We start from the raw sequence: 27,827 nt of genomic DNA, 5'->3' as shown, positions 1-27,827 counted from the left end.
AAGGCTACATCAATCAGCTTTTTTTTAAAATCGTCTTATAAACAAGCCACGATGTAGCCATTAAGGCAGTGTTTGGCAAATAGCAGGCAACCACTTGGACAAACAAAAGCCAAACTATACTCTTTTATAGTTCGACACCTCCACTCATTCCTTTCCAAGACTGCGGTAACATGAGCCGTGAGTTCAAAACTCTGGTAACCCCGTTCTCCTCGCTCAGAGGCCATCCTTACCTCGATAACACTACTTTCGGAGCAACAGAAATCATGCCGGCTGACGGCACCACGGTGTTGCATTCTGCGGTCCACGTTACTGCAGTTTCACAAATGTGTAGTAAACTACGGTGGCATTCAGGTAATGTAAGAAAATGCTACACACTGGCTGCTTAAGTGCTCTGTTATCTATCAGTGTGGCAATAACATCTTTTAACCCAAACAAGAAGTCTTTTAATTAGTGAACATCTTAGAGCCTTACCATGCATCACTAAAGAGACACACATGCAGAACGGTGTGTCACCCGAGTCCAGTGGTCCGATTACAGTTTCCCATGGTGACATCCATTAAAGTCATGCTGTGTCTGCCCCTTCACCCTCAGACAGCCACATTAGCACCTGGCCCATTGGCCACAACAATACACCTACCTGCATTATTCAGCCCGACTCAACTAATGAGGGAACCTTATCCCTCTCTCTCGCACACACACACACACACCCTCCATCCTGGGTTCACACAAACTTAAACACACACATCATTATCTGATTCACTGTATGTATTTATTTACTATAAATTATGTAGAAGTAGATCACTTCATGTTGCTTAAAGCTGGAGGTCATGCTGCATTATCTTGTGGGAAAAAGTTTGATGAAGTCTTGAATATACATCAGCTTTGAACACATTGAGCTAAGTAGTAAGTATTAACTAAGCAAGCTTAGTTTCTGAGCATAGTCAGCACTCTCTGCTTGTCAAACAGCTGTCTGCATGCTCCTTCATCCTCCTGCTCCATCACATCTTCCACATTTCCTCTCTTTACACTTTCCTCCTCAGTCAGTCTGTGTTAACCTCAATCTCTCCTCCCCTCCCTCCAATGCTTCATCGAGTCTCTCGAACTATCAATCGCCATCGCTCTTTTCGGTCTGCTTTTTTTTTTGCTCCGTTCAAACAGTGGAAAGGCAACTACAGTGTGAACTCAAAATTGAACACCCAACCCTCAAACACACAGGTAGAAAGGGAGACCAGAGCATACATCCAGCCTCAGATGGGGGGATTGGGGGGTGTTGTGAGGGCAGGCGTGTTTCACATGCCGTCGGTGTGAGGCACGAGGCAGAGTGAGACGAGGAGAGACATAAGAGAGAAAATAAACGTTAATAGTAAACAGCAGAAAAAGGGTGACAGAGGGAGAGGGTGAGCAGAATCGACAGCAGCATTATCACTCTGCCTCCTTATTCAAACACCCCAAGAAAATGCTCAGCACCGACTGCTCTCATTGGCCAAGCCTTCGGCCAATCGCGGCACAGGAATGCAAGGTGCCTTTAGGTTATACCCAACCACAAAATATGAGAGAGCGAGAGAGAGAGAGAGAGAGAGAGAGAGAGAGAGAGAGAGAGAGAGAGGCTGTGGTGCAGAGGTTCATTCAGTGAAGCAGGGCTCCATCTCAGCTGTATTCTCTGGTGTTCTTCCTGCTGGAGTGAATATATAACAGTGAATATATTACAGGCTTCCTTGCAGTAAATTGAGTGCGTGTTGTGTTGCAGTCGGGGCTGCTGCTGTGCTCCTCCTCTGGCAACAGCTGGCTGAGCAAGAGACGCGTGTCGAGATCTGAAGGAGAAGCATCTCATGTGGACGAGGGGAACGGAAGAGACACAGCGTAGGGATGCAAAGTGAAGGTTGCGATGTTGGGACGTCTTTTCTTGTCTCACTCTGAGTTTTGAGAGCCAGAGAAGTGGATGCTTCAGGTTTGAGTCACATCCGTAGCTGATCGAGGGAGAGAGCAGTCAAGCAAGAAAATATCGTTTGAAAGGGAAGTTGATGGTGGACATCTACAGGATGCTCTTGGGTAAGACTAAATCCTTTCTCTCTTTGCTCATATTGATCCAATTGATTTGTTTTTTTTCTCCTGTTACATTCCTCTTCTGCCAAGGTGATTACTCATCTCTGGCACAAACTTTTGGCTGCATACCCTGCTGTCGCCAACTTAGATGCGTCTTAGATGATGCATTTACTTGATCATTTAGTCATGATTAAGAAAAAAAAGACCAGTAAATGACAAAAGGGTTGCCCTCCTGTTGCCCTCATAAAACGTCATTTTTATTAATTTGTGTGTTAATGAATCTTGCTGTAATCACTTTTATAATGTACGCATATGCACATGACTGTCTCTAGAGTTCATGCCCTATTTGCACATACACAAAATAGCATTAAAAGAAATGCAAAATAGACAGAAAAGTTCAAAAGGCCATATGCGTATACAGTGGACCTTTCTTAAAAATAGCTTTTATAGCTTCAAAAACACTGAAACAAACCTTTTAATTAAAATGTAACAAAATAAAAGATGCAACAAATTTAACTTTGACTTGACCTCAGACTACTCAAAGACTATAATTTATATAGATACAGTAATATGTAAATTAGGTTTACTTTTTTTAAAGCATTTAGTTATTTTAGCATGTTGATGTTTATCAATATATAAACAATATATTAATATTACAGAAGAAGCTGCTCTATGTGTTTTGTCTTATTGAATTAAATACACAAGGGGGCATTATTGCAGAATTAACCTAATAACATGCACATCGTGTACAGGATTTTTATTAAAAGATTAAAATGTGGATTATTTAGATTAATTTATTTTTTATCAACATGACGCAGTTGACTGTCACATTTTCAGTTTCAACATCTTGTCACTTTCTGAATATTAATGCTTGCTTCTTGTCTTAAATTTGATTAACTACAATGACCTTGTTCAATGTACGTCTGTGTTAACTAAATATTTGACTACTTCATTTTGGTTTGCTTTTTCATGCCCCTGCTTGAGTCTTCCTGTGATCTGAGTGTGAGTTTGAGCTTGTGGTAATCCCTCCCCAGAGCTGAAGCTTTAACTCTGGATGCATTAGACACTAAACACACTGACACCAGATCACAACAACATGGGACGATAGGGTTTTATACGCTGTATTAGTTTCCTTTAACTGAGATAGATATGAAGGTCGAGAGACCGAAATAGTGTCCATGAAAGGCGATGACGGGGAGAGTGTTGACAGGAATAGATGGAGGAACAAACACGGAGAAAAAGTCTACTCTCCGTCTGTCCATCACCAGAGAAATCTCTCCATCCACCGACATCTAAATACTGTATTTCTTTAATGAAAAGCCAAAATTCAAATACGTCGACACAATCAGCACTGGAGTATGAAAAAAATGTGCTAAAGCAGGCTCATCCCCCTCGGTGCAGAACAGTGTGGAACGCAGTCCAGTAACTTAATGATTTCTATGATGAATATTTCAAACCTAGAGGTTTGAGGTCTTTATTTATTTAAAAATGGGCCAAAGCTTATTCTAGTCTGACGCAAAGACCTCACTCAGCACTATGAAAAAAAACATCCGTGGCTTGCATCAGTGTTCACTCAACCAGTATGAAGCAATCCATACACACAAAATCTCCCCACTCATCAATGTTCTCCAAAGGAATCACAGGTGCATGTCGTCTCTGATAAACAACATGACCTTTGAATCGAGGCAATTCAGCGAGGGATGAAAAGTATTGACATTTAAAAAAGAGAAATGCGCCTGTCACTCTGTATGTTTGACAAACTGACACATATTTCATACGTCTGTGAAGCTGGAAACTAAGTCAAGGAACAAACCAGCAAGAAGGGAAGGTCAAATAGCTCTTAAGCTCTATAGTTATAGTATGTATACCATATACAGTCTGTCCTCACTATATAGAGCATTTGTCATTTATTTAATATAAAACAACCTGTTTATCTACTTAAAGAGACCTATGTGACTATTATCTGTTAAACATAACAGAAAAAGATGATTAACTATTATCAGCAATCCAAAACCCCTTATTGGGTGGATGGACGGGTAAACAAAGCACGTCGGACACAGGACACGTTTTCCATTCACTACCGACAGACAACATCAACCGTGACCACAACCTTCATCTGACCTTACGCTGGGATCAGACTACATGAGCCTGATAATGGCCCAACCAATAGAGCATCTGGGCCACCTCATGATGTCACCAACAAAAAAAACTACAGTCAAAGACTTTTTTTTGCCTTAGTTCGGCAATTTATGTGTCCTAAGACCCATAAGAGCACAAAGTGGTCTTCTGCACACAGCTGTAAATATGGTGGAGAGAAAGATGGATGATGTTGATGCTATCAGGACGATCTGGGAAATCAATCGCCACTCCTTTTCAATTACCTACAGTGTGCACGTCCTGCAAGTTGTGAAACACAGCGAGGTGTGATTGGTCAGGGCATTTGCAGGCTACAACATGTAGTTTACTGTTACTCTGAGTCAGGGCATCGCCAAAGTTATTGCAATCCATCCTATGGGCGACATGGATGTGACAAGTGAATTCAGCCAAACATTGAGACATTTTTTCTCAAAACAAATATTTTGAGATATTTCTGTCATCGGGGTTAATCCTCTGCGTGATCTGGATATCTGGACCATGAAAATCCAACCAATAGTTGTAAAAAGTATGTGTATTCTGATCCCAGCATTAACCAACAAGGTTAACAATCACATCAATCATAACAGTCCTACAGGACTGTCTCTAAGAGTTTTGGAAGGCAAACTATCTTGTCCTGTTCATATGGGTGTCTGATCACAATATGTCCATATACAGTATGTTGTTGTGGAAGGCAATGACAAAGACATATTTGTCATTTAGTTTGGAGGACTTGCTGACCATAGCTATAAAATGAGAAGGCCTTGAAACCTGCTGCACAACACACTTATATAATTTACTGGTTTCAAGGATGCCAAAAATGGCACGAGGGCACATAGGCTGAGCATGAAGTCTCTTTGTTGTTCTCTAGGTATGCACACCACAGCTGCATAGGCCACCAGCCTGACTCTAACCCTGCATAAACCAAGACCAAGCTATAGCATCAAACCACACTCTGGCCTTCAGACTCCAATCAGCTCCCAAAATGTAGCCTGTAATTTCAGTTTCTGCGGGGAAAAACACAATATGCTATATGTAGATCAGCTGCATATGTTCTCTTTTTGTTCTATTTCGATTTTTCTGTGAAGATCAAGTGCAAATTGCGTTTGTGTGCTCTCTGTTGTTTACAATCATAAGGACATGCACCTGGCTTCTGTTCGTCTGATGCCATTGTTCTGTGTGTGTTCACCCTTTTGCACATGTGCCTTTGTGTGTTTGCTGGTGTACTTTACATGCTCAGGTTTCTGTAGGTCTGTGTCTGCAGTGGCGTGTTCTTCCAGCTCCCAGCAGGTGTGTAAATGGTTTGACACACAGAATAATGACGTGGGGCAGGACTGCAGGTCATGTTGACACGGTGGATCTCTTAATGGTTCTTACTTCGCTCTGTGTGGTTTCATGCGGTAGCGCTCTCAGTTTGCCTCAAACTGTGCTACATCATGACCGCTGTGTAATGAAAGAGAAAGTTGGCAGCCAGGTTCAGGTTGTTCCGATGCCTCCCTAAAGAGGTGAAGCCTGAAAGGAGCTACAGACAGATATTCACAAGCCTCTTTATGAAACAAAGCTCTCCAGGATCCAGCATGGTAACATTCACGCAACTACCCATAACTCAAAGCCACAGATGGATTATATTCATATAACTTATCTTAGAAGTTTAATAAATAAACTGCTAAAATCAAATATTTACTGTCTACCAGGACAGTATGTAAGTCTGTAGCTTAAAGGGAGATTCCGATATTTGCAAACCTTTGATCTTCATATTTTTGTCCATTGCTTATGATAATATTTTAGTCAATGTGGATTGAGGCAAGCTGAGTTAACCTTCGACAGACTAAAACTAGACTTACAGTAACACTAGTCTTTGAGGGTGTGTTAAGCCAGAATGCAAGGCTCATGGAAAGAAGCAAGTGAACAGATGCAAAGTCTATACTGCACGAACTGAGGCAAAGCTTAGCATGAGTTTAACCAGTCCCCCAAATTAAACAACATAACATGTTATTTGTCCATGCCCTTCAGAACGACACATAGCAGCCTTATAAACACGTGGTTATGGAAAGATCGTGATCATGATTTTTTGTTTAAAAGTCTGACGGTTGGAAAAGGGAAACTAACAGCGACCTCCTGTGTTAAAGTCCAATGTTTTGTTGACCCATCCATCCATCTTAACCTCCTCCATATGTAGACTTTGTCATAACAACATTACCTGACTTGCTCCTGTGATAGTTACTACGGTCTCTAGAGGGCTTTAGCGGTTGAGGGTAAACTGATATTGTTTATGGTGCCCTTGCTGAAACAACTGGTGCTATCTTTCTTCTTGGGAGAATAGTACCAAACTGTTTTAACTAGAGCAAAAGTCTTTATGAGAAAAAATGTGGATGTGTCCAACATGTATGATAGTTAACATGTAGCATGTGTATGTGTATGTGCTTTGATTTACTTTTATATTTTACACATCTCTTGTCTGTCAGTTTGTATGTGTTACATTAATACCAGTCCATATAACCAATGGCTATTTGATCGTATGGTCCTGTAAGTTACTTGTATTTAGCTTGGTTTATTATTATTACTGTCAATATCATGAGATAATGTTGTATACGTTTGAGGTGGAGGAAGGGAGGGAGGGAAAGGGAGATGGGGATTCTATTGTTAATGTAATTGCAAAAAAAAGAACCATTCACGACCCGTCTTCCCAACTTAATGTCTTGGTATTTGTGTAAAAACAAGACATGATATATAGACAACCTACGGGGACGGCAACAAAATAACCTAAAATTGTTCATTCGGATGTGACATTTTGCATGTGACAGCCAAAGGTTAACCCTTACAAGCAACACGCCGGATGTACTGCTTCCTCCACTTTGACGACGTTACCATGAGATTTACAATATGTAAACAGTAGAGTATATAGTGCAAACCGTGTGGAGAATAACTGCTTTCTTCAGTTAACAGATGGCATTTTTTTTCTGTACATTAACCTGCAGGTTAACATGGCTCTTTACCTCCTCTGGTCACCTTGGACTCACCTCAAAACATGCGGCTCCCTCCCCCTCCTCCATGCTTTCCTTCTCTTTCCACCTCATCTACCCCCTCGTCCAGACCTCTTTTCCTCGCTCAATCGACTTGATAAGCATCACGGCCATCATTTCCTTCCAAGCTCCTCTTTGCTTGTCATTTCCATTTCCTTGCCAATCAGGCAGTTTCTATCTCTTTGTAAGGTTTCATAATTCGACACTATGGAAAGACAGACAGAATTTTTCAGAAAAAAAAAGCTGTTAACAGGGAAAAGTCCAAACGCAGCAATGTACTCCCATCATTACATAATGATTTAAATATTAATGAGAGCAGTGCAAAATCTGTAGGGGAAAACCCAAGTCTTCATTAATTGTAAATACTGCATGAAATCAGAGCGCAGAGCTGGCTGATCTCAAGAGAAAAACATAAAAACAGACACACACATTTCCAGTAAAAGAGGACTTCTGAGAGTTCTCTGGGAGATGGCATTTAAGCCTGGTCGCTGGGGCGCAGAGCATCCATCATTAAAACAAAGCGCAGACTGAAATCAACTGTGTTCTCCTTCCCCAGAACTCGCCTCTCCTCTTTACTGTGTTCTCTCCTCGCCGTCCAGATCTCACACAGACAAACACATTAATCAGCGTGGAGCCTATAAGTTACTCCTTTTAGAGCATCGCTCATTCAAACTACCAACGTTTGTGTGTGTGTGTGTGTGTGTGTGTGTGTGTGTGTGTGTGTGTATTGTCGCCTGTCCCCGGCTTAGGTTGAAATAGCTGCCTTTGACTTGAGGGTAAGCTGAGCTGCAGTAAATTGGATTTCATGCTCAGTCCTTCACAGCAGCAGTATGCGACACTAAGACAGTGCCATCTTCCCTCCTGCAATCACGACAAAGTTAGCACTCTGTTTCTTTAAAGGTTAGATCCTCCAACACAGTTGCATTCCATTTAACTCTTTTGAACAGACGACGATCGTAAACATACTAATGGTGTCATCTGCTACCAAATGGTGATCAATTCATTTTTTCACATTGCCTTGTGCACAAAACCTGGGGCAAAGACAAACAAGAACACAGTGGATCCAGTGGTTTTTGGGTTAACAGACCCGCTGCTGCCACAGAGTTGTCTCTGCTGCAGTGACAACGACAGGGTTTTGTCAGGGGATGCTGGCTAATCTGCCACATGAAGCTCATTTCAGAGTCTTCTGTGCACAGCAGCCCATTTAGATGCAGATGTGAGGCGGCGGGCATCGTGTGCCAAGCCACCAGTCTTCCTGGAGTGTGGAGCTGGAACTAAAGGTGGCTGCATTTCTTTTTTTATTTTCCCTTTTTTCGGTGGGACCCTGCAGTGCTTCTGCCTCTCGTCAGACATCATTCTGTTAGACAGCATGTCACCCAGTCTCCTGTCCCATCATGGAGCACAAAGATGGAGGCAGCCAGGGAATACAGAGAGGCTTCAGCGACGTCACTGACATTGACATTACCTCTGTGATCATTAAACCTAAATTGGCTAAATGAATTGCCAATTTGAGAGGCCTTAGTCACAGCATATTGGAGTGTGCATGCCTGTGTGTGCACACGTCGGGGTTTGTGAAATCTACTGTGATGATACGATTCTGTCTCTGGTTGTTGTTTCTTCTCTCTCTCTCTGCGTCACTTCATTTCTGTCCAACTACCTCTCTCTCACAATCTACACAAAAATTCAATAAGCTATTACACAGACATTGATCTTTTTCTCGCCCAAACATTTGCATTCGAAAAAAAAGACAAGTAAGATTAGAGGCTGGGTGAAACAGCGCTGTCTGTTCATTTTACTGGAGAGAAGGAGCAATAGAGGGAGAGGTCTGGATTTATAGAGTTTGGCATCACTATAACACTTTAATGCTCCTCAGAATGTGTCCAATCAATGCGCACCCTCCCTGCGTGGTCGCCGTTGAGGAGTCCACGCATCAGATAAGTACACTTATCTGATGTCATTGTAAATCACTCAGGAAGAGGGTAGGTCAAGGGCTGTTGCCTCTACACTCACACCGCATCAAGCTGCTGTGGGGTGGTGCAGAAAATGACCCTGAAAACACTGTGTGCCAGTTTTAAATACATCACTCTATTGTGAGCGCCCGCACAGCAAATGCAGATTTATAAGTAACAGACATGACCTTTAAATTGTTATTTGGCGTAAAATGAGCTGCGGATTTACCAGAAGCGTGTCAGGAATACGCTTCACTAACCAAAGAGGAAGCACGATGATGATACCCAAGAGCTAATCCATGAAGCTGAAACATGATTGTCCCACTACATGCTCTGTGAACCACATGTTTAATTGTCTCTCAGACATTTTCTACTCTGTTTTTTTAATAGTTTTTTCCACAATAACTAGATGCAAGGAAAAATGTCACAGGTACCCTTGAATGTTTGGATTGTTACAGGGTAGGTCTGGTGATATTCTGTATTTTTCTGTATTAAATCCCACAGGAAGACCATCAATTAATAGATCCTAAATAGTATCAGTGTAGCTAAAGCCTGATATTTTGTATTCCTCTGTGCCTCAGAGCTCCAATGTTGTTCGAAAACACATCAATCAGCCACACGTTTGTACTGTGACATGTTCCTTTACTACCACGAACCAACTGAGGCTGAGAAATGAAGCCAACGCAGAAATGCCAAAAACTGCAGATCTTTGAATGGCCACTTGAGGCTGGCTCTTAAAGCGGGTCAATCCCCACAGATCCCAATTTAAAAATGTCAAACTTTACAGCAGAAATAAACATGTTTAGAGCCTGGTACGAAATAAAACTGTTTTGGTCTCTATAGCTAATTTCCACATTCACTGTACGGTTTTGTGGATTTAAATATACCTCATCCATTTGAATTATATCAAGGCTCTACGTAAGGCATAATTGAGGTGGGTGCTGCCACAGGTCACTAGCTGCTAGCTGTCTGCTCTGCTGCATCACCCATCCCCAGCTCATCTCCACTGATGATCCACCTCTTTGCCCATTTTTAGAGTTGAGCGGTGTTGTCACTGCCAAGATGAGGCCGGAGACACTTTGAGCGTCACAGCGGCTCTTCAGAAACACAAGGGTGACATCACGGAGACTACGTCAATAGTTTACACATTGCATGCCATGAACGTGGGCACTGCAATGTATATTTTGCGTCACTCCCACATGCACTGTCCTGTAAATACTCAATAGCTCGCTGGAAAACATGATTTGTTCCTGTTTGACTAACGTATTCTACGGACTACAGTGCCCAGCAAGTATTTATCTCTGGCATGATTTTAAATATCTACATCAACACATGGCCTTGGGGCTCAAACTTTCTATGATACTTATTTTACATTCATTCCTTTGTGATATCTGGTGTTGAGCCTTCACTCATGCCTCCATGTTCATATGTTGGTGTGAACTAAGGTGTGTTATTACTGCTGGTTCTTCACTCAGCACAAACCTTGCTGTGGTTGGTTTGGAGAAGTGATAATGGCCGCCATGTGAGCTGTGGGCTTCATTGCATGTCTGAAGGACATTTAAACCATGAGCTCCACTTGTATATGTTATTTCCCTTCTACCTTCTGAACTCCCTACTTACCATGCAAGATATGCAGAGCAGCCACACACACACATGACAATATAGCTACAGCTGTCACAGCCTCCCAAGGACTAAGGCAGTCTGGAGAGGAATGCCAGAAGGAGAGACTTTCCCCTCCATCTATTTTTGATCCTGACAGCACATTCTTTACGTCTCCCCTGCTGTCAGTGAAAGGAGCCTCCTCTGCTGTTTCCCAAAATAGCCTTTTCTTCCCCTCGTTTTGACAAGTGACCAGTTTTTCTTTTCAAATGCAACAAAATTGTTAAGTAGTCATCACAAAGCGTTGGCAGTAAAGGATGACGATTGCTTATAATCTCAAAAGAAAAGATTATACAAATTCTCTGAAGCACCCTGCTGGTTTCTTACGCTAAATAAAGAGAACTACAGGAAGCGGAGTGGAGAGGAGAGAGCAAAACAGAAAGAGGATGAGGAGGAAGAGGAACAAAACAGCGAAAGGAACTGGTGCTGGAGTGAGGAGAAGCACAGACGAGGGATACAGAGCCAGGCAGACAGAATAAGGGACCATGAAATGTGAATAGAAAACTGTGCTTGGCGAGAGAGAGACAGAGGGAGAAAGGGAGAAAAGGCAGATATCTGCAGCACCCCAGCTGCGAGGCTAAAGGAGCTTAGCCTTCCTGTCCATCACATGAGACTCCTCAAGTGCAGGCATTCACCACTGCTGAGCTACTGCTGAGAGAAAAGTGAGCAAGAGAGGTGGAGAGAGGAGAGGTGTGGGTGGGTAGTCGGGCACAACATGGGAAAATTATGCAGAGGGGGAGGGTTCAGATTGAGAAAAAGGGGAGTAATATATTCATTTTAATGGTGTTTTAGATCAAACTGGTTTTACAGCAGGCACTATATATATGTATATTATACATTTAATGAAAAAAGTTTGACATTTTGGAAACAAAACTTGGTTCATGCCAGGGATGGACTGGCCCTCTGGCAACGCCCAATCATATCTATGAACCCCTTTGGGCCTAGTGCCTTCATTACAGTAAATAGCACAGCTGCCAAAAAATGGTTGAGACAAATTGTAAGGGAGGCGCAGAGAAATTACAGGCCATAAAAAGACCTTCAGGAAGCATGGTCTGGGCATCTGATGCTACGGCCCACAATGTTTTAAGAATAGTCACGGACTTCTCAGACCCTTTAAGCAACCTTTTAGTAAAAATAACAAAGACTGGAAACAGGGGGAAACCGCTATCAATGTATAATGTTTACACTTCGCTTTTTGTACAGAATTACCAGACAAGATATAACATGTTAATTAGTGACCTTTAGAGGTGCTGCGAGGAAGATTTTGTTAACATCGGGCACAGGCAAACCAGAGCCATCTGTCTCCCTGTTTCCAGTCATGACAGATGTATCTAACGCAAGAAAGCGTGTATTTCCCTAAATGTTGAACTGTTCCTTTAAGAAAATATTTAATTAAATGTCGTAATCATCTCCTCAATAACAAACTGACTCTCATCATTATGGTCTATAAGGGGGAACGCTTCATCGGATGTATCAATTATCAGCCTTTATGCTTTTTTCATTTTTTTAATCTCTTATTTCCGCATCTGTGCTTCTACCACAGGAAGTGTAAACCGACCGAGGCCGGTCCCTGCCTTCCTCAGGCGCCCATCTGTCATCCCAACCCCGCTGGACATGAAGCCCTTCCTCCAGTTCCCCATGGAGTCGCCTCACCCGGCCAGCATCGGCCTCTTCCACAACTTTAATACAGTGAGTGCTCACAGGCATACCTGCACAAACACACGCGTGCACAAATGGCGTCTGGGATTCGTTATCAACTTGTTTCACTTAACAGAAGACAGAGTTGGTATCGTGGTTTTGCAGAGTTGTCTCCTGAGTGAGGACAAGTGATAAAGTGTTGACGATTTATACTGCATAATCCAAAATGATAAGGTGACAGCTGTGACAGCTGTTTACTTTTTATTCAGCTGAGTGACTTTCAGCATAATTGAGAAAATGCCCAGGCAAGTGTTTTACTGCAATAAAATAAGTTACAGCTAATCAGTTGTATAAGAGGCACAGGGCTGGATTCTCCACAGTCAGCATTTTCTGTGGCTCCTTCTCATTTCTAGGTTGGGTTTCATGTGAAGGTCAGCGTGGCGACAAACAGGGAAGCATCTGCACCACACATGCAAACACAGTATCATTATCTTTGTGCAGGTCAATCATTCATCCTGCTTCTGCGAGGACTTTTGAGTGTGTCCACTAAAGCCAGAGCACCTCAATCCAAATCACTGTGTCAGCGCAGTCTAAGACACCGCTGTCATCCAGTGATAGAAGGCTGCAGCTCAGCGAGTCCTTATTTAAAGCAGCCTCCTCGTCCATAGAGACTGAAAGGACACGGAGAAGGGAAACTGCCAAAGAACACTATTTTATTACTGCATTTTATTGTTTCAAACACAGTTATGCTCCAGTTCGGCTAGAAAGTCTTTGGAGTGTTGGACTTCAGTGAGTTACCAAGAGAGCTTATATCAGATCTGACTCACCAGGATTACAGGTCATTTCTAGACTCTTAAGTTTCTCAGGAGTATACTGTAGGTCTCAACTTCTTGCATTGAGACACAAGCTGCACAGTGATGCAGAGACACTGTTGATTTCAAACGCTCCAGAAGAAAATACATTAACTGTAAGGCTGAAGTTTAATGTGCATAGTATTAATCTCTGTGTCAGTTACTCAGTTTGGGATAGACATATGACTCCAAAGTTATAATTATTCATATTTCCAATACATCAAAGCCAATCTTGATGCCATTTATTGTATTTCTTTCAAGCCATATCCATGAAATGTGTTTTTTTAGTAGTTTTCATTGTTACTATCCACCCTCCACTGCACGCACACACACACACCAAGGATTCATAGGAAACAATGCACGCACATCCTGGACCTGATCTGGAGCACACAATTCAATCATGAGTCATTGTTACCATATCAGATGAAACTGAATTATCTTCTACTCTGATAGTCATACTGAACTGCAATTTTGTATTACTTCATGATTCAGTTTGCGCTCATATAATAATACATTTATTTAATATAAATAACTTTGCTGTTTTGTGTGCGGGAGGGAATGTTAGTTTTCCCAAACCGATCAGTAGCAAGCGACATATCTGTTGCACATCTTTTTCAGCTGAAACAGAAGCTGCAGGACTGCTTGCTGGGAGCAGTTAACAATTCTCAAGTCAAGTGAAGTTTGAAAGTGAAGAGCTGATATTTCTTTAAGTAGGCTTCCAAAGGCATGCAGCTGCGTGGATCTCATCTATTCTTGTCAATATTGTCGCGGCTCAGGCAGAGATGCCGTCCCCTCTCTAAATTCTGCCTACAAAGCTCTGATTGGCTCAGTTCTTTCTCTAACCGGGGCCGACAAATAGCTGTCAAAGAACACAACAGCAGATTTAGAGGTCTGGAACATTTTAATCTTTAGACTTCTTTATTAAAAAACTTGGAAGCGATGAATCCTTTCAGCATACAGTTAAAGTGCCCTGTTAACCAATAAATGAGTTGCTCTTCCTCTGAGGAAGCCTCTCAAGATGTGTTTGCTACTGCCAGCGGTCAATTACGTGACATTTCAAACAGAACTATGGGACCTGTTGTTGTTTCCACCAAATCCACCAAGACTGAAATCTTAAGGATTTTAACTGAAAAAATGAATGAAAAAATGTGAGATGATCTTGAGCTTCGGAGAGTTACTGTGTTTTAGATATCGGAATATTTAAGAATGAAGCTGTAAATAAGCCCAGATATTCATGTGACACACAGTGTACATTTCTGGTTCAACAAAAACTCCACTGTTTGAGGGAGGAGAGAGTAAAAGAGCAGACAGAAAGCAGACGAATAGGTTAATGAGGTCATAACAGTGGGGACAGAAGCATAGAAAGAGATCATGATGAGAACAGATGGTAAAAGAATGGCAGCAAAAGACACACAGTGAGGCACAGGGAGAGATCGACATGGAGAACACCCACCATAAGAGATGGACAGGACAATGATATGGGGGTTTTTGTTTTAACCAACGCTTGTTGACACGCACATACATCGGGACACAGACAATAGTTCACTTTGATACAAACACACACAAACTGTCATGAATTCACCAACACACAATGTTGGAACAAATGTACACATGCAAACAACAAACTTGGAGGTGTTACAGAGGGGTGTACATAGCCAGATTAGTGGGTTAGCGAGGTATATTGAGCCTAAAGCCAGAGTTTCCTTTGACATGAAAGTAGCCTTATGCTGCAGACCTAACCTGGTCCGGATCACTTTATGTTCCGAGTTTTTGATTGAAATCAGCTAAAAAGCGCCTTTCACTAATCAACTCTTTTGGAAATAGCCTTACTCATATAGTCAATAGCCAATCTATGAGCAGTACAGATTCAGATAAATGCAAGCTTGTTGAGCCATAACGTTACATTAGTTATGCCACCAAAGGAAGCCATGCAATTACAGTTGCACAAACTCAATGCATTGCATTGCAAGCCTATTTTGTCGCACCAAACAACAGCCTGATGAAGAAACCCTGGGTTAACGGGCAAGCTGATAACCACCATAGTGGTACCCATTATCTCTGACTAGGGCTTTAAGTTTTTTCGAGCAAACTCAGACAAAGAAAGCCTGGCTTTGTCAAAATTGCTTCATGGTAAACCCCTCAGGTCTCCACATGAAAAACAGGAAACAAGAGAGAGGTGAACTGGAGAAACGAGTTAGAGACAGGAGCAAAAAACAAAAAAAAGCAGGCTAAAGTCTATAAATATTCCGAACAATGCATTCAAACAGGGTTAAGTTTTCAGACCAATTATACCATTTCCCCTGGTGCATGGAGCTTGAGAGTGTAAACAGTCTCTCATTTGGCAGCAGACGTTCACAGTCTGAGCAGGAGATGAGAGGCAGAGTAAAACCGCAGTGTGCTTTTGGCTACTTAATGAGGGCAACACCCAGTGCTGTGGTTGTTGAACCCTGCCAATGGGCCAGAGAGCTCACGCGAGTCCATTCAAGCCGTCTTAAAAATGAAGCGGTTAACATTTCATGAGAGAGGGACGCGGCGTATATCTGTGTTTGATCTAATCACAGGCTTGGTTGTTTATTTTGAAAAAAAGTTACAGGCTGATATTTAAATTTGGCATTTAATTTGAGATATTTTTATGTCCATGACTTTCTCCTATTTTAACTCTTTAATCACATTTCTGCAGTTTTATAACTCAGTGTACTGATTATTCAAATACATCAAAATGTGAAATTAAAATTCCCTGCAGCCAAATTTGAATGGGCTGTGATCTAAAATACATTTTTTATCTCTTATCAAGGTGCTTCACAGAAAATATCTCAATTGATTTGGAATTATTCTGGTATGATGTTTTGAAAAGCAGAGGTTTTATAGCACACATACAAAGTACACAGTTTTGGAGATAGGGGCTCTGTAATTAGGCCCTTCTAACCCCGGCATGAATTGAAGCATTTGAACGGCACCCAAGAACTCCAGCTGCTGCTGTGAAAACACACATCCTCCTGTCCACATCAATCACTGCTCCCTCTTCAATTCACTCTTCTCCACTCTTTTTTATCTCACAGCTTCCTCTCCCCCTCTTCTCCCCCCCCCCCCCCCCCCCCCCCCCCCCCCCCAGCGGCTCCCCCTGTCATTCACCTGCACCTTTCCTTTAACACCTTTCTCTCTCATCCACAATCACTGGACTGCCGTTAGGAGAACAATGGAAACACTGCCATCAGCTTCTCCTGTGTTGAATCTTTGATGCGACCTCTGGGTTGTCTGTCCACAGATGGACCCCGTCCAGAAAGCTGTGATGACGCACACCTTCGGGCCACCTATGGTGAAGACAAAGCGGCCAATCATCTCCTGTAACGTCTGTCAAATACGCTTCAACTCAGAGGTATGAAACCTTAAACACTTCAAATGAAGGATCCGCTTTTATAGCAGCTGGCACAGCGGGTCTGTCAAGCTTTGGATTCCTAAAAAATGCCAAAGCAGTGTGCATGCAGTCGTAGTATGAGTGATGTTTGGCATTAAAAGAGTTTGGAGGACCTTGTCTCTCTTATAGCCGTTACAAAACCAAAAACACATGCGCAAAAGTGTAGGAAATGAATTAAAGTGTGTCTATCTGCCAAATGTTAGCTGTAAAGTTAGCATGTCCGGCTAACTAACTTACTACTGACAGTAGAAACCAAGCATGTCATTAATGATGTGCTTGGTTCCTTCTCCAGCTGAGCCGAAAGAGAGCAACAGCTGACTTCCTGTTGGATCCTCTCACACACGAATGGGCTAAAATAATCTAATCGTACTGCTAGACTTTCCAAATGTTATTGGAACGAATGGATAGAATTCTGAGAATGAAATGAATATCCTCATTTTTGTAATTTCAGCTCCCAAAATCAAGCGTTGCTTGCTGAAAACGAGAATGAGAAAATGACCAAGCATTATGAGTGGTGAATCTGTATAGTGTGGGGGGGGGGCAGACCTTAGCAAACAGTCAAACCGTCACAGAGCACTGCACCTGCACTCTTGTCGAATTAAATTATGACCTAAAAAGTTTGCTGGCTGAAGTCAAAGATATTTGGTGATTGACTGTACAGCTGGAGCAGGTGAGAACTTCACAGTTTTTCAGCTCCAATTTTAGCCTGTCCAGTAAGGTGGGGGGGGGGAGACTGAGACAATCCGTGCCTGCTTAATCTATTCTTTGACTGTCCAGTATCATTCCTTCTGCACTCCAGTATCAAAAGCGTATGGGGATGTTGTGTCAAAAACTTAAAGGACAGCAAGCAAGTTTCAGAAAGTTTGCAAAACCTTTATTTTAAGTGTACAGAGAGTTTGTTGGTCAGGCTTGAAAAGCATATTTCAGGTGAGTATAATGAGTGTTTTTTAAATCCGCTCTGATAGGGTTTAATGGAGGGGTGTGAGACGTGTGAGGGTGAACCACAGTTAACACAAGCTTGTCCTCAGAACTATACCTTAAAGCTGATGGAGTACATTTTCTGCATTTCACTCTTGACAGACGGCACTATGCCAACATGAGGCAGAGGGCCGAAATAAAAGAGGCCAGAAGATATAAAACTCTAGAGGAATGACTTGAGTGTCCTCATTAAAGAGGCAGTAGTGTTAACTGAAGTTGAAAAGCAAATAGCTCATAATGTGGACATCCAAAACCCAGCTGGAGTCATGACTGATGTGTTAAGAGTCAAGTACTGGGCCTTTTATAGTGTGTATGTGTTTGTAAATACACATGTACAGAGGAAGTATCTTGATGGTCAGAGACTCTTTCATTGCACAGAGAGATAAGAAATTAGTTCGCACATTTCTGATCACACTGCCTCTGAAAATGACCTTTCATATTATGCCACAGGAAAACAGCCCCCAATAAATTCTGCAGTTAGTTCTATTAGAAGTGAAAAAAGACAAATTTCCTTCGCTGAATTTGTTGTGCAGTCCAACTATTTATCTGAGTTTGACTAATGTGTATTCGTCAACATTAAAAGGTTTTTACAATAAAAAAAACACTGATATTTCTGACCGACACTGTAACCTCTAACCTAAACACGAGTACAAATCAAGCAAAAGCCTGACATACAAGCCTGGCTAAAAATATAAATGCATTCCAGTGATGAAGCGCTAAATACTTGCACTCTAAATGCAATGGTGTATAAAGGACACAGGCAGGGAGGAGAGTCATCGGAAACTTGTGTAACTCTGTGAGGGGCCAATTAATTATATCTCCCCTGCTCAGACTTGCATGTTCCCACATGGTCTACATGAGCATGGAATACAGAACATGAGTGGGGGCTGCTTACAGCATGTTCATATTTACATACCGTTTGGGTAAATATGAACGTGCATGTGTGAAAATGCATGTGTGTATGTATGAGAGTGCTGGTGTCACGTCTGTGAGATGCAGTGGGATGTCTAATACTGAGCCACCTGTTTGTTCCGCCTGCTGTTTTACTCGTGAGCCTCGGTGTGCATCTGCTCCGCTGCAGCTCTCCAGCACTTTACACAGTAACCTGAGAGACTGGGAGCTTAAAGCACGGTGGACATTCTTTAATAATGAAGGAATACTCTGCTTACAGTACGGTATTTAGTTTACTCGCGCTGTCTGGGCTGCGCTGCAGCAGTTCAAAGGCAGACAAACACTCATTATTTTTCATCAAGTCTTCGTCAGGTCATATGAAACCCAGAGTACATTAACAAAACCAATATTTATCTTTTGTGTTCATGTGTGAGGGAGGCAGGGGTTAAATGGGATTTCTCGAGTACTTACACAAAGTGAAAGAGGCAGATTGATTGATAGCGGCCACTCAGACCAAGGTGCTTCTCACTGCTACTACGCTGCAGCCACACATGTGGCAATCATAACAATGCAATTCATTTTTGGCCACAGAGGACAGATTAGCCTACCAGTGTTTAGCTCAGCTCTGCTGCAAGGCTGACGTCACACCATGCTGCATTAGCCATCATCACCACTGCAGTACCATACTGGACACCTCTCTCTCTCTTTCTTTCTCTTCTTGTTCTTCTCAGGCCCAAACCAAACCTTGTTTCATTCATGTCTCCGTCTGTTCAGCAAGGGGGTTTGCTCACCATTTTCCTGTTTTCATTTTTCTGCTTCCTCCTCTGTGGGGTATACAGTATCGTCTGTCCCCTCTCCTTCTCTCCACCTTCTTCCCGCCCCCTCTTCCTGTCGCTGCTGCCAATACCCCGTACAGTAGATTTTCTAGACCCAGTCTCTCTGCTTTCTGTGCCTTTGTTGCTTTATAGATAAAACATCAAAGCACATCCTGCTTAGAGAGAAAAGGGATTTCAGGGACATTCACTTGCTCTCATTTTCTCCCTCTTAAATCCCATCTCTGCTTCTTCATTCATCTTAATTCCCATTTTCATAGGCTCTTTCGCAGCTTCTCTCAGTCCATTTCGCCTACTATGCCCAACATCATTTATATTTCATTATTCTTCACTCTCCTCAAGATCGGATGCGTTAATCTCTTTTACATCCAATTGTTTCTACTGCATCCCACCCCCACCTCCGAGCCTGTCAAGCCTTTTATGCTTGAATTGACGGAACACCTTCATTGATTTCCTAAGATCTGACACTGAAGGTCACAGGAAGAGTGAAAGTATCAAAGCTCAAGGAGAAGGAAAACGACTGGGAGTTGCAGAATGGGAGAGGAAAATAAGAATGGCAGCACAAAGTGTGAACTGCAAAGAGAAGAAGGAGCATTGAATATGTCTTTCGAGCTCTCTGCTGTCATTTGTTTGTGGAGTTGTAGGGCTTCATCTCCTTGTCTAATTGCAGGGCTTTGGGTCGCAGCAGTCAGAGGAGTTGGGTTACACAGGCAGAGCTATATCTGCCTTTCTGTCATCACCAATCAGGATGAGGGCTATATGGGTAACTAACATTGGCACTTAATACCTCAGGCTTACAGAGACATTGTGGACACATCCCAGTGGTCCCTTTGCCTCAGTGAAGCATCCCAAAGCCGCAGAGTCCCAAACATTTAGGCCTACTACCAGTCACTCGCCTTATGCAGGTCCCTCAGCCTTGTTATTGACATAATGAACCCTGTCTTATTCTGTATTACTGAATTAGTGAGGAGCTTACAAGAACTACAGCTCCCTCTTTCCTTTGATTTCATCAGATGCTGACATGCACATATCTGGACTTGAAGGGTAACTCCGATTTCCCAGCCCAGTATCTCGAGGAGTTATTTCTGCATGTTTCTGCACCTGTCCAATGCCAATGTTAATTGACATTGATGTAATTACAGATTGTAAATATATTGAGTGGCTATTGCTAAAAAAATGACAACAATAAGTTGCATAAAAAATAGGGTTTAATTTCATGAAAATCTTAATGATCACAACTTTAACACATAACTCGTCAACCAATACCTTAACTCTGATAAATTGAAACCCAAAGTCTACAAACGTACTGAAGATTTACTGAAAGGTCCATTCTCTTCATATTTCCCATTTCCTGACTAACCGATCCTCTTAAGTGCAATCAGACAAGGACAAGCAGACAAACACACTTATGCTCTTTTTGATTTGCTCCATTTTTTTCTCTCGGCAGCTGGCAACTGACATTGGTTACCCACTGCCCTCCAGTCCATTTTAAATAATCCCACACTTAATATCACCATGAGCTCAGCGGGCCAGTTCAGTGATTACACCAGTAGTGAAGGAAGACGAGAATATTCTGGAGGGCTAATCTTCCCTGACAGCCTCATCAGCACATCAGACCTGCAAACCACAAGGCTCAACAGCCCTTTGCTGTAGTACACTGAAAATGCAGGGTGCCAGAATATGTTTCAGAATTTGTGAGTAAATATTGAATTATCCTGGGGAACAAAAAAGAATAGGGGTTTGCTTAGTTAAATATGTAATAACTCAGTTACTACTCTAATGGGTTATGACACACATCCATACAAACACAGTCTTTAAATGATGGTAACTTGATGATAGCTCAGCTGCAGATCTTTGGAGTTGATGTGTTTGGTTCATTTCCTGTTTTTCAAATGTATTGAACCTACATATCAAAGATAATTGGTTTTAGATTTGAATGTGTTCAGTGAAAGCTTTTTGCATTTACTTGGTAATGAACATCTGAAAAGCCCATCTTTAGCTATTAAATGCAACTGCTTATGACTGTACAACTAACCAGACAAACAAGAACAAATAAGACAAACATGTCAATATAAAGCTGACTGGCAACAGAAAAGGGCACATAAATATCGGTCCACATGGCAGTGTGTGTGCACTGCCAACATCGTGATCAAAATGAAACGTTCCGTTAAAGATGGAAATATGAATCCATCCATCCATCCATCCATTTTCCACCGCTTATCCGGGGTCGGGTCGCGGTGGCAGCAGGTCAAGCAGGCCGACCCAGACCTCCCTCTCACCGGCAACAGGTTCCAGCTCATTCTGGGGGATCCCGAGGCGTTCCCAGGCCAGCTGGGAGATGTAATCTCTCCAGCGTGTTCTGGGTCTTCCCCGGGGTCTCTTCCCTGTTGGACGTGCCTGGAAAACCTCCAGTGGGAGGCGTCCAGGAGGCATCCTAATTAGATGCCCGAACCACCTTAGCTGACTCCTTTCGACGCAAAGGAGTAGCGGCTCTACTCCAAGCTCCCTCCTGATGACCGAGCTCCTTACCCTATCTCTAAGGCTGAGCCCGGCCACCCTACGGAGGAAGCTCATTTCGGCCGCTTGTAGCCGCGACCTTGTCCTTTCGGTCACGACCCAGAGTTCGTGACCATAGGTGAGGGTAGGAACGTAGACCGAGTGGTAAATTGAGAGCTTTGCCTTCCGGCTCAGCTCCCTCTTCACCAAGACGGCCCGGTGCAGCGCCTGCTTTACTGCTGCAGCCGCACCGATCCGTCTGTCGATCTCCTGCTCCATCTTACCCTCACTCGTGAACAAGACCCCGAGATACTTGAACTCCTTCGCTTGAGGTAGGCACTCCGTCCCCACCTGGAGGGAGCAATCCACCGGTTTCCGGCAGAGAACCATGGCCTCAGATTTGGAGGTGCTAACTCTCATCCCCGCCGCTTCACACTCGGCTGCAAACCGCCCCAGTGAATGCTGGAGGTCACGATCCGAGGAGGCTAACAGGACCACATCATCTGCAAACAGCAGAGAGGCGATCCCGAGACCCCCGAGACTGACGTTCTCCGCCCCCATGCTGCGCCTAGATATCCTGTCCATGAAAGTCACGAACAGGACCGGTGACAAAGGGCAGCCCTGGCGGAGGCCAGCACCCACCGGGAACGTGTCTGACTTATTGCCAAGAATGCGGACACAGCTCCTACTGCAGTCGTACAGAGATCGGATCGCCCGTTGTAACGGGTCCGGCACCCCATACTCCCGCAGCACCCTCCACAAGACCCCCCGAGGGACCCGGTCGAAAGCCTTCTCCAAGTCCACAAAGCACATGTAGACTGGTTGGGCAAACTCCCAGAACCCCTCCAAAGAGCTGGTTCACTGTTCCACGGCCGGGACGGAATCCGCACTGCTCCTCTTGAATCTGAGGTTCGACAAGCGGTCGGAGCCTCCTTTCCAGCACCCTGGCATAAGCCTTCCCCAGGAGGCTGAGTAGTCTGATACCTCGGTAATTCGAGCACACTCTCCGGTCCCCCTTTTTGAAGATGGGAACCACCACCCCGGTCTGCCATTCCATGGGCACTGATCCCGACCCCCATGCGACATTGAAGAGGCGTGTCAGCCAGGACAGCCCAACTATGTCCTGCGCCTTCAGCATCTCAGGGAGGATCTCATCCACCCCCGGCGCCTTGCCACCAAGGAGCTTTTTAACTATCTCAGCGACCTCTGCCAGGGATATGGGTGAGCCTCCCCCTAGGTCCTCAGGCGCTGCCTCCTCTGCAGAGGACATGTTGGTCGGGTTTAAGAGTTCCTCAAAGTGCTCTTTCCACCGCCCGACGATGTCCTCCTTAGCAGTTCCCCCCCCCCCTGCTGAGAACAGCCTGGGGTAAGCCCTGCTTTCCCTTCCTGAGCCGTCGGATGGTTTGCCAGAACCTCCTTGAGGCCAACCGAAAGTCCTTCTCCATGGCCTCCCCGAACTCCTCCCATATGAATCCAGTCGTGCAAAATCAAATCCATTAATTCATATAAACCTCTGATGTATCTTGTTATTTTGCCAGAGCCAGTCTGAGGCCCACTACAAGGGGAACCGCCATGCTCGGAGGGTGAAGGGGATCGGGACATCCAAGACAGCTCGTCTCAAAGAGGGCGACAAGCAGCACCCTCGCCTTACTGCTTCGCCCTCCCCAACAGGCCCCTCGCCATCTAGCCCTGAGCCTGATCCTAATAAGCAGGGTGAGCATCACCTGTGACATATAATGTTACACACACACACACACACACACATACACAAATCTGTCACAAAACAGTAAAGATGCACAACACAGCTGTTGTGTAAAGTGATTGGATAGAAGCTAACCAGAGAGCAGTGGCTGGTTTCTTCTAAGAAATGTAGTGTTAATATGATTTAATGAGAACTTGCAAATCTGATCACCAGAAAAGAAAAAAACATTTATCCTAACAACCTGCGTACATTTCTCTGATCTATACAGATCCAAAGATCTGACTTCATCACACAGTTCTATATAAAGTTGAACTATGACAGTAGAAAAAAAAAAACACAGACGTTAAAATTACACAGGTGTGTATTCGTCCTCAGAGAGGACAAGTTATTTTCACACAACAGGGTTGAAGAGTTAATTATATGGTTGACTTTCCACAAATTATTCCCTAACCTAAAAACTTTGTGCTGTTTACAGATGACATCCAATCCTGTCCCAACTCTAACAAGTCACCGCTGACCCCTAGTCGACTTCCAACACCCACACTGAGCTCAGATGCAGGGTGTCCCCTCTTGACTTCTGTCAGCACACCTTTGCCATCCTCTCCCTCCCCCACCGTGGCCCTCAGCACCCATCCTGCAGATCCAGCAGCGGCTGGTCTTCCTGAAACCCCGTCCCCAGCACCCAGCACTTCTTCAGGGGAGTCAGAGGAACAGAAAGCCAAGAAGCTTCTCTACTGTTCCCTGTGCAAAATAGCTGTTAATTCCCTCTCACAACTGGAGGCACATAACAAAGGTAGGTTAGGTAGGTAGGGCACTCTGTGGGAGTGCACATATTCGTAGGTCCATAACACCCAAGAGTATGCACAATCTTGGAGAGAAATAAACCTTTACAAACAACAGCATTATGCACTCATAAAAATAACTTCAGAAACCCTGAAGCATGGCCTTTTTAAAAGTTATGCATTTAATCTGCATTTTAAAGATGGTGCATTGGTGCCACTTAGTGGTAGGATTGCCAGGTTAAAACACTGCATGGTGTAGATAAGTGATCTCGCCTCCTACCACCTACTACACTAAATATTGTCGCATGCAGTAAATGCAACTACAGGAACTACTCCTATTTCAAATGGATATCATGACATTAACAGCTTTAGAGTGTGTTCACTTTTTAACAAATGTGCACCAACAGGCTCACCACAAGGTGCCTTTAGTAGCTGTTCTGGAGGTCACATAATCCTCTGAGTTTTCGTAGTTGTCATGAAGTTGCAGATGTTCAGATTTCCTTTTTTTTAGCACTTTAAGGACACCTCCATGTTTGCTTAACAGATAGGTTCAAAGTTCATTCTCGGTAGCATGGCCTTAACAGCCAACATATATTATACCCTTCTTATTATTGTTTAAAGGTACCAAACACAAAACCATTCTGGAGGCTCGGAGTGGACTGGGACCCATTAAATCATACCCACGTCTTGGTCCTAAACCCAACCTAGAGCAGGGAGGGGAGCTGTCTTCTGATCCCAACACTGAGGAACGCACCTTCCACTGTGAGATCTGCAACGTCAGAGTCAACTCAGAGCTGCAGCTTAAACAGGTGAGAAAACCCCACACAGAGATCCAAAGACCCTGAGTGATCTTAGTTTTCCAGCAATTTCAAAATCCAATAACACTGCTCTCTCACTTTATGTTTCAGCACATATCTAGCCGGAGGCATCGGGATGGAGTTGCAGGGAAACCAAATCCTCTTCTCAGTCGGCACAAGAAGCGCACAGACTTTATGGTAGAAACGCAGTTTTTCTCCCATATTTTCCGTAGTCCATATTTCTCAATTTCAAATAATTTAAGTTTGAGGAGAACTCTTGCATGCATTAATAAATCTACTTCCATTTTTCCTTGATCTTTCTCAAAGGAACTTCCAAAAACTTTGGGGGCCGGACTTTTACCAAATCCTCTGGCTGTTGCCGCAGCAATGGCAGCCGCAGCCTCCTCCAATCACCTGGCACTACGTTCTTCTTGCCCAACCTCCCACCTCCATCACCACCCCCATCACCACCTCCTACAGGGAACACCCCTCAGCCTGCTGAGGCCCGCCCCAGGTCCCATCCGCACCACGCATGGGCCAATCCTCTTCACGCCTTACTGACGGTGAGAGAATGAGGACGAATCAGGAAGAAGCACACTGTGAAGTGGAGGCCTGCGACCATGTGCCATCAAGAGCCAAATCAGCTGGTGTGGCTCCAGCTGCTGTTTCATTATAGCCTAATAAAACCAGTGAACATATGACTCTTCATGGTGCATACTGTGGTTGCAGACCACTACTGTTACGTTAACAGGGAGAAGCAGAGATAACGAATCTCAGACATTTCAAAGAGACTGTATGTTTCCATCCTTTCCAGTTTCCCTTTATCACTCAACTATCTGCCAATCATCGCATAGATTCTGCAGGTAGTTTGAAGAGGAACTTCAAAACAAGTTTCTATCAAGCATGGACTTCTTTGACCATCCTCCAATCTGCAACTCACTAGTTATCTTCATCTAACATAATGATCCACTGTATCTGACTCAAACCCTACCTCTGTCATGTTTTAAGTGTTCACCTCTGCAAGGATTCATTACATATCCAAAGCCTCAATTTAATCAAAAACACGCCCGCTGGGTTAAATATAGTCGTTGCCTCTGATGTTAGCTGGTACCATAATGTAGCTGTCACAGTATAGTGGATTATACCACTGTAATGTTTTGTTTTAGAGGCCTATAAAGAGAAAAGGTACCATCATTTTCCGTACCATTTCTGCAGTTACTGGTAAACACTTTTCTGTACTGTATGACAAAACTTTCGGCCTATTTTTACCTCTGTCGGACAGAAACAGGAAGTCAAAGAGGAACAGCAAAAGGGAGGGAATTACGTCTTATGTCTTAAAAATGCTCTGATGTGTACGTCAACCACATTCACAGTTTGGTAAAGGTAGACTTGTTGTGAAGAAGTAATTGCAGCTGGTGCACTATGCAGCTATGAGTGTTTAAAATACAGTAAGCTTGTAAAAAAAAATAAGAATAGAATGAGAAGAAGCACCAGTGCCGTTCTTCATACTTTAGTGAAGGTCAAGATGTAACCGTCTCCAATTAAATAGTTCCCCTGATGATTCACCAGATTCTTCCTGAATGGCCACTGACAATACTGTGCATGAATTCCCACAAAGCACATACTGTAGGTAACAGTCTATGGTGAAAAATCGAATACATTTAAAATCATGATCTATCATTTTCATCTGCACCTCACTGCACAACACAGACAGGTTTCAGTGTCTTCATGAAATAGTTTCAACACTGTGAGCACAGCGGGAAAATGTATGAGTTCGGTAGCAGGTCTTTATGTGCACATTTAATTTTACAGACATCACAATCCCATACGAGGTGTGTGGAGGACAGTGGGATGTTAGACACCAGCAATATGTTACAGAAGGAAAAGGACCACATACTGTATACACAGATGAGTAGTTGTATGCAAAAAAAACAACACAAAATGGTAGTAATATAGGCTTGTAGTGAGATAAAAAATGTTTAGTTTGTCTGCTCTGCCTTGTGTACTTCCACCCTACATGACCCCGAACTTTCCCTGTAAAACTGTCACGATGGCTTGTGAAACATTAGGGGGGCGCTTTAGGAAACAGAAACTGTAGCAATACTTTAAGCACTCCTGCTAACTTCTCTTGTGAACTGCAATAAAAACAAAATGTCTACAAATGTATGAATTGTTGTCGAGGAGAAGTGTATTGAAACATTACTGTCAATGTAGTTTATTTAAAAAATGAGAAAAGGTACATGTTGGGGCTTCCTAATTGTTAACTTAAGACAAAATCATGTATAACATTAAACTGAGTTCATGGTTGTAAACAATGTTGACTGGTGATTTTTTTTTCTTTTTTTCAAAATGTAGTGAAATAACAATGAATCACAAATGCAGTAGTTTAGTAACATGATAGCGTGAGTAATGTTTATTTCAAGTTGCTTTCTCTTTTGACATACTGAACACTTCTAAAGTAATAAGTGACTCACAAACATCAAACTATTTGTGATCAGAAGTTGATTTCAGTTTTTACAGTTTGGTGCAGTGTGCAAACAAACAATAAGGTATGAAAGTTAAAAATACAGAGCCTATAGAGGCAACTAAAGAAGAGAAAAGAGGATGCACATAAAACAACACACAAAGAAGAAGCGT

At 43.2% G+C, this 27,827-nt stretch overlaps 1 protein-coding gene across 1 annotated transcript; it reads left to right on the top strand.

The window, feature by feature from the left end:
* Positions 1-1,613: 1,613 nt before the first annotated feature.
* LOC116384212 (zinc finger protein 385A) lies at positions 1,614-27,827 on the top strand. The gene is made up of 8 exons (XM_031848687.1): positions 1,614-2,049; positions 12,351-12,496; positions 16,562-16,672; positions 23,448-23,622; positions 24,087-24,404; positions 25,015-25,202; positions 25,302-25,388; positions 25,518-27,827. Exons 1-8 carry the CDS (start codon positions 2,022-2,024, stop codon positions 25,749-25,751), a joined length of 1,287 nt encoding a protein of 428 aa, XP_031704547.1. The 5' UTR covers positions 1,614-2,021; the 3' UTR covers positions 25,752-27,827.

This window comes from Anarrhichthys ocellatus, unplaced genomic scaffold, assembly GCF_004355925.1.
Source record: "Anarrhichthys ocellatus isolate YVR2014 unplaced genomic scaffold, GSC_Weel_1.0 scaffold1, whole genome shotgun sequence".
In the NCBI taxonomy this organism is placed as follows: domain Eukaryota; kingdom Metazoa; phylum Chordata; class Actinopteri; order Perciformes; family Anarhichadidae; genus Anarrhichthys; species Anarrhichthys ocellatus.
Note: the sequence above shows the minus strand (reverse complement) of the source record. Positions and strands in the feature narration are given on the sequence as shown.

Coding starts and splice junctions, on each gene's coding strand:
- LOC116384212 (XM_031848687.1), top strand. CDS start 2,022: ATGGTGGACATCTACAGGATGCTCTTGG. Junction 16,673..23,447: donor AAATACGCTTCAACTCAGAG/GTATGAAACCTT, acceptor TTATTTTGCCAG/AGCCAGTCTGAGGCCCACTA. Junction 24,405..25,014: donor ACTGGAGGCACATAACAAAG/GTAGGTTAGGTA, acceptor TATTGTTTAAAG/GTACCAAACACAAAACCATT.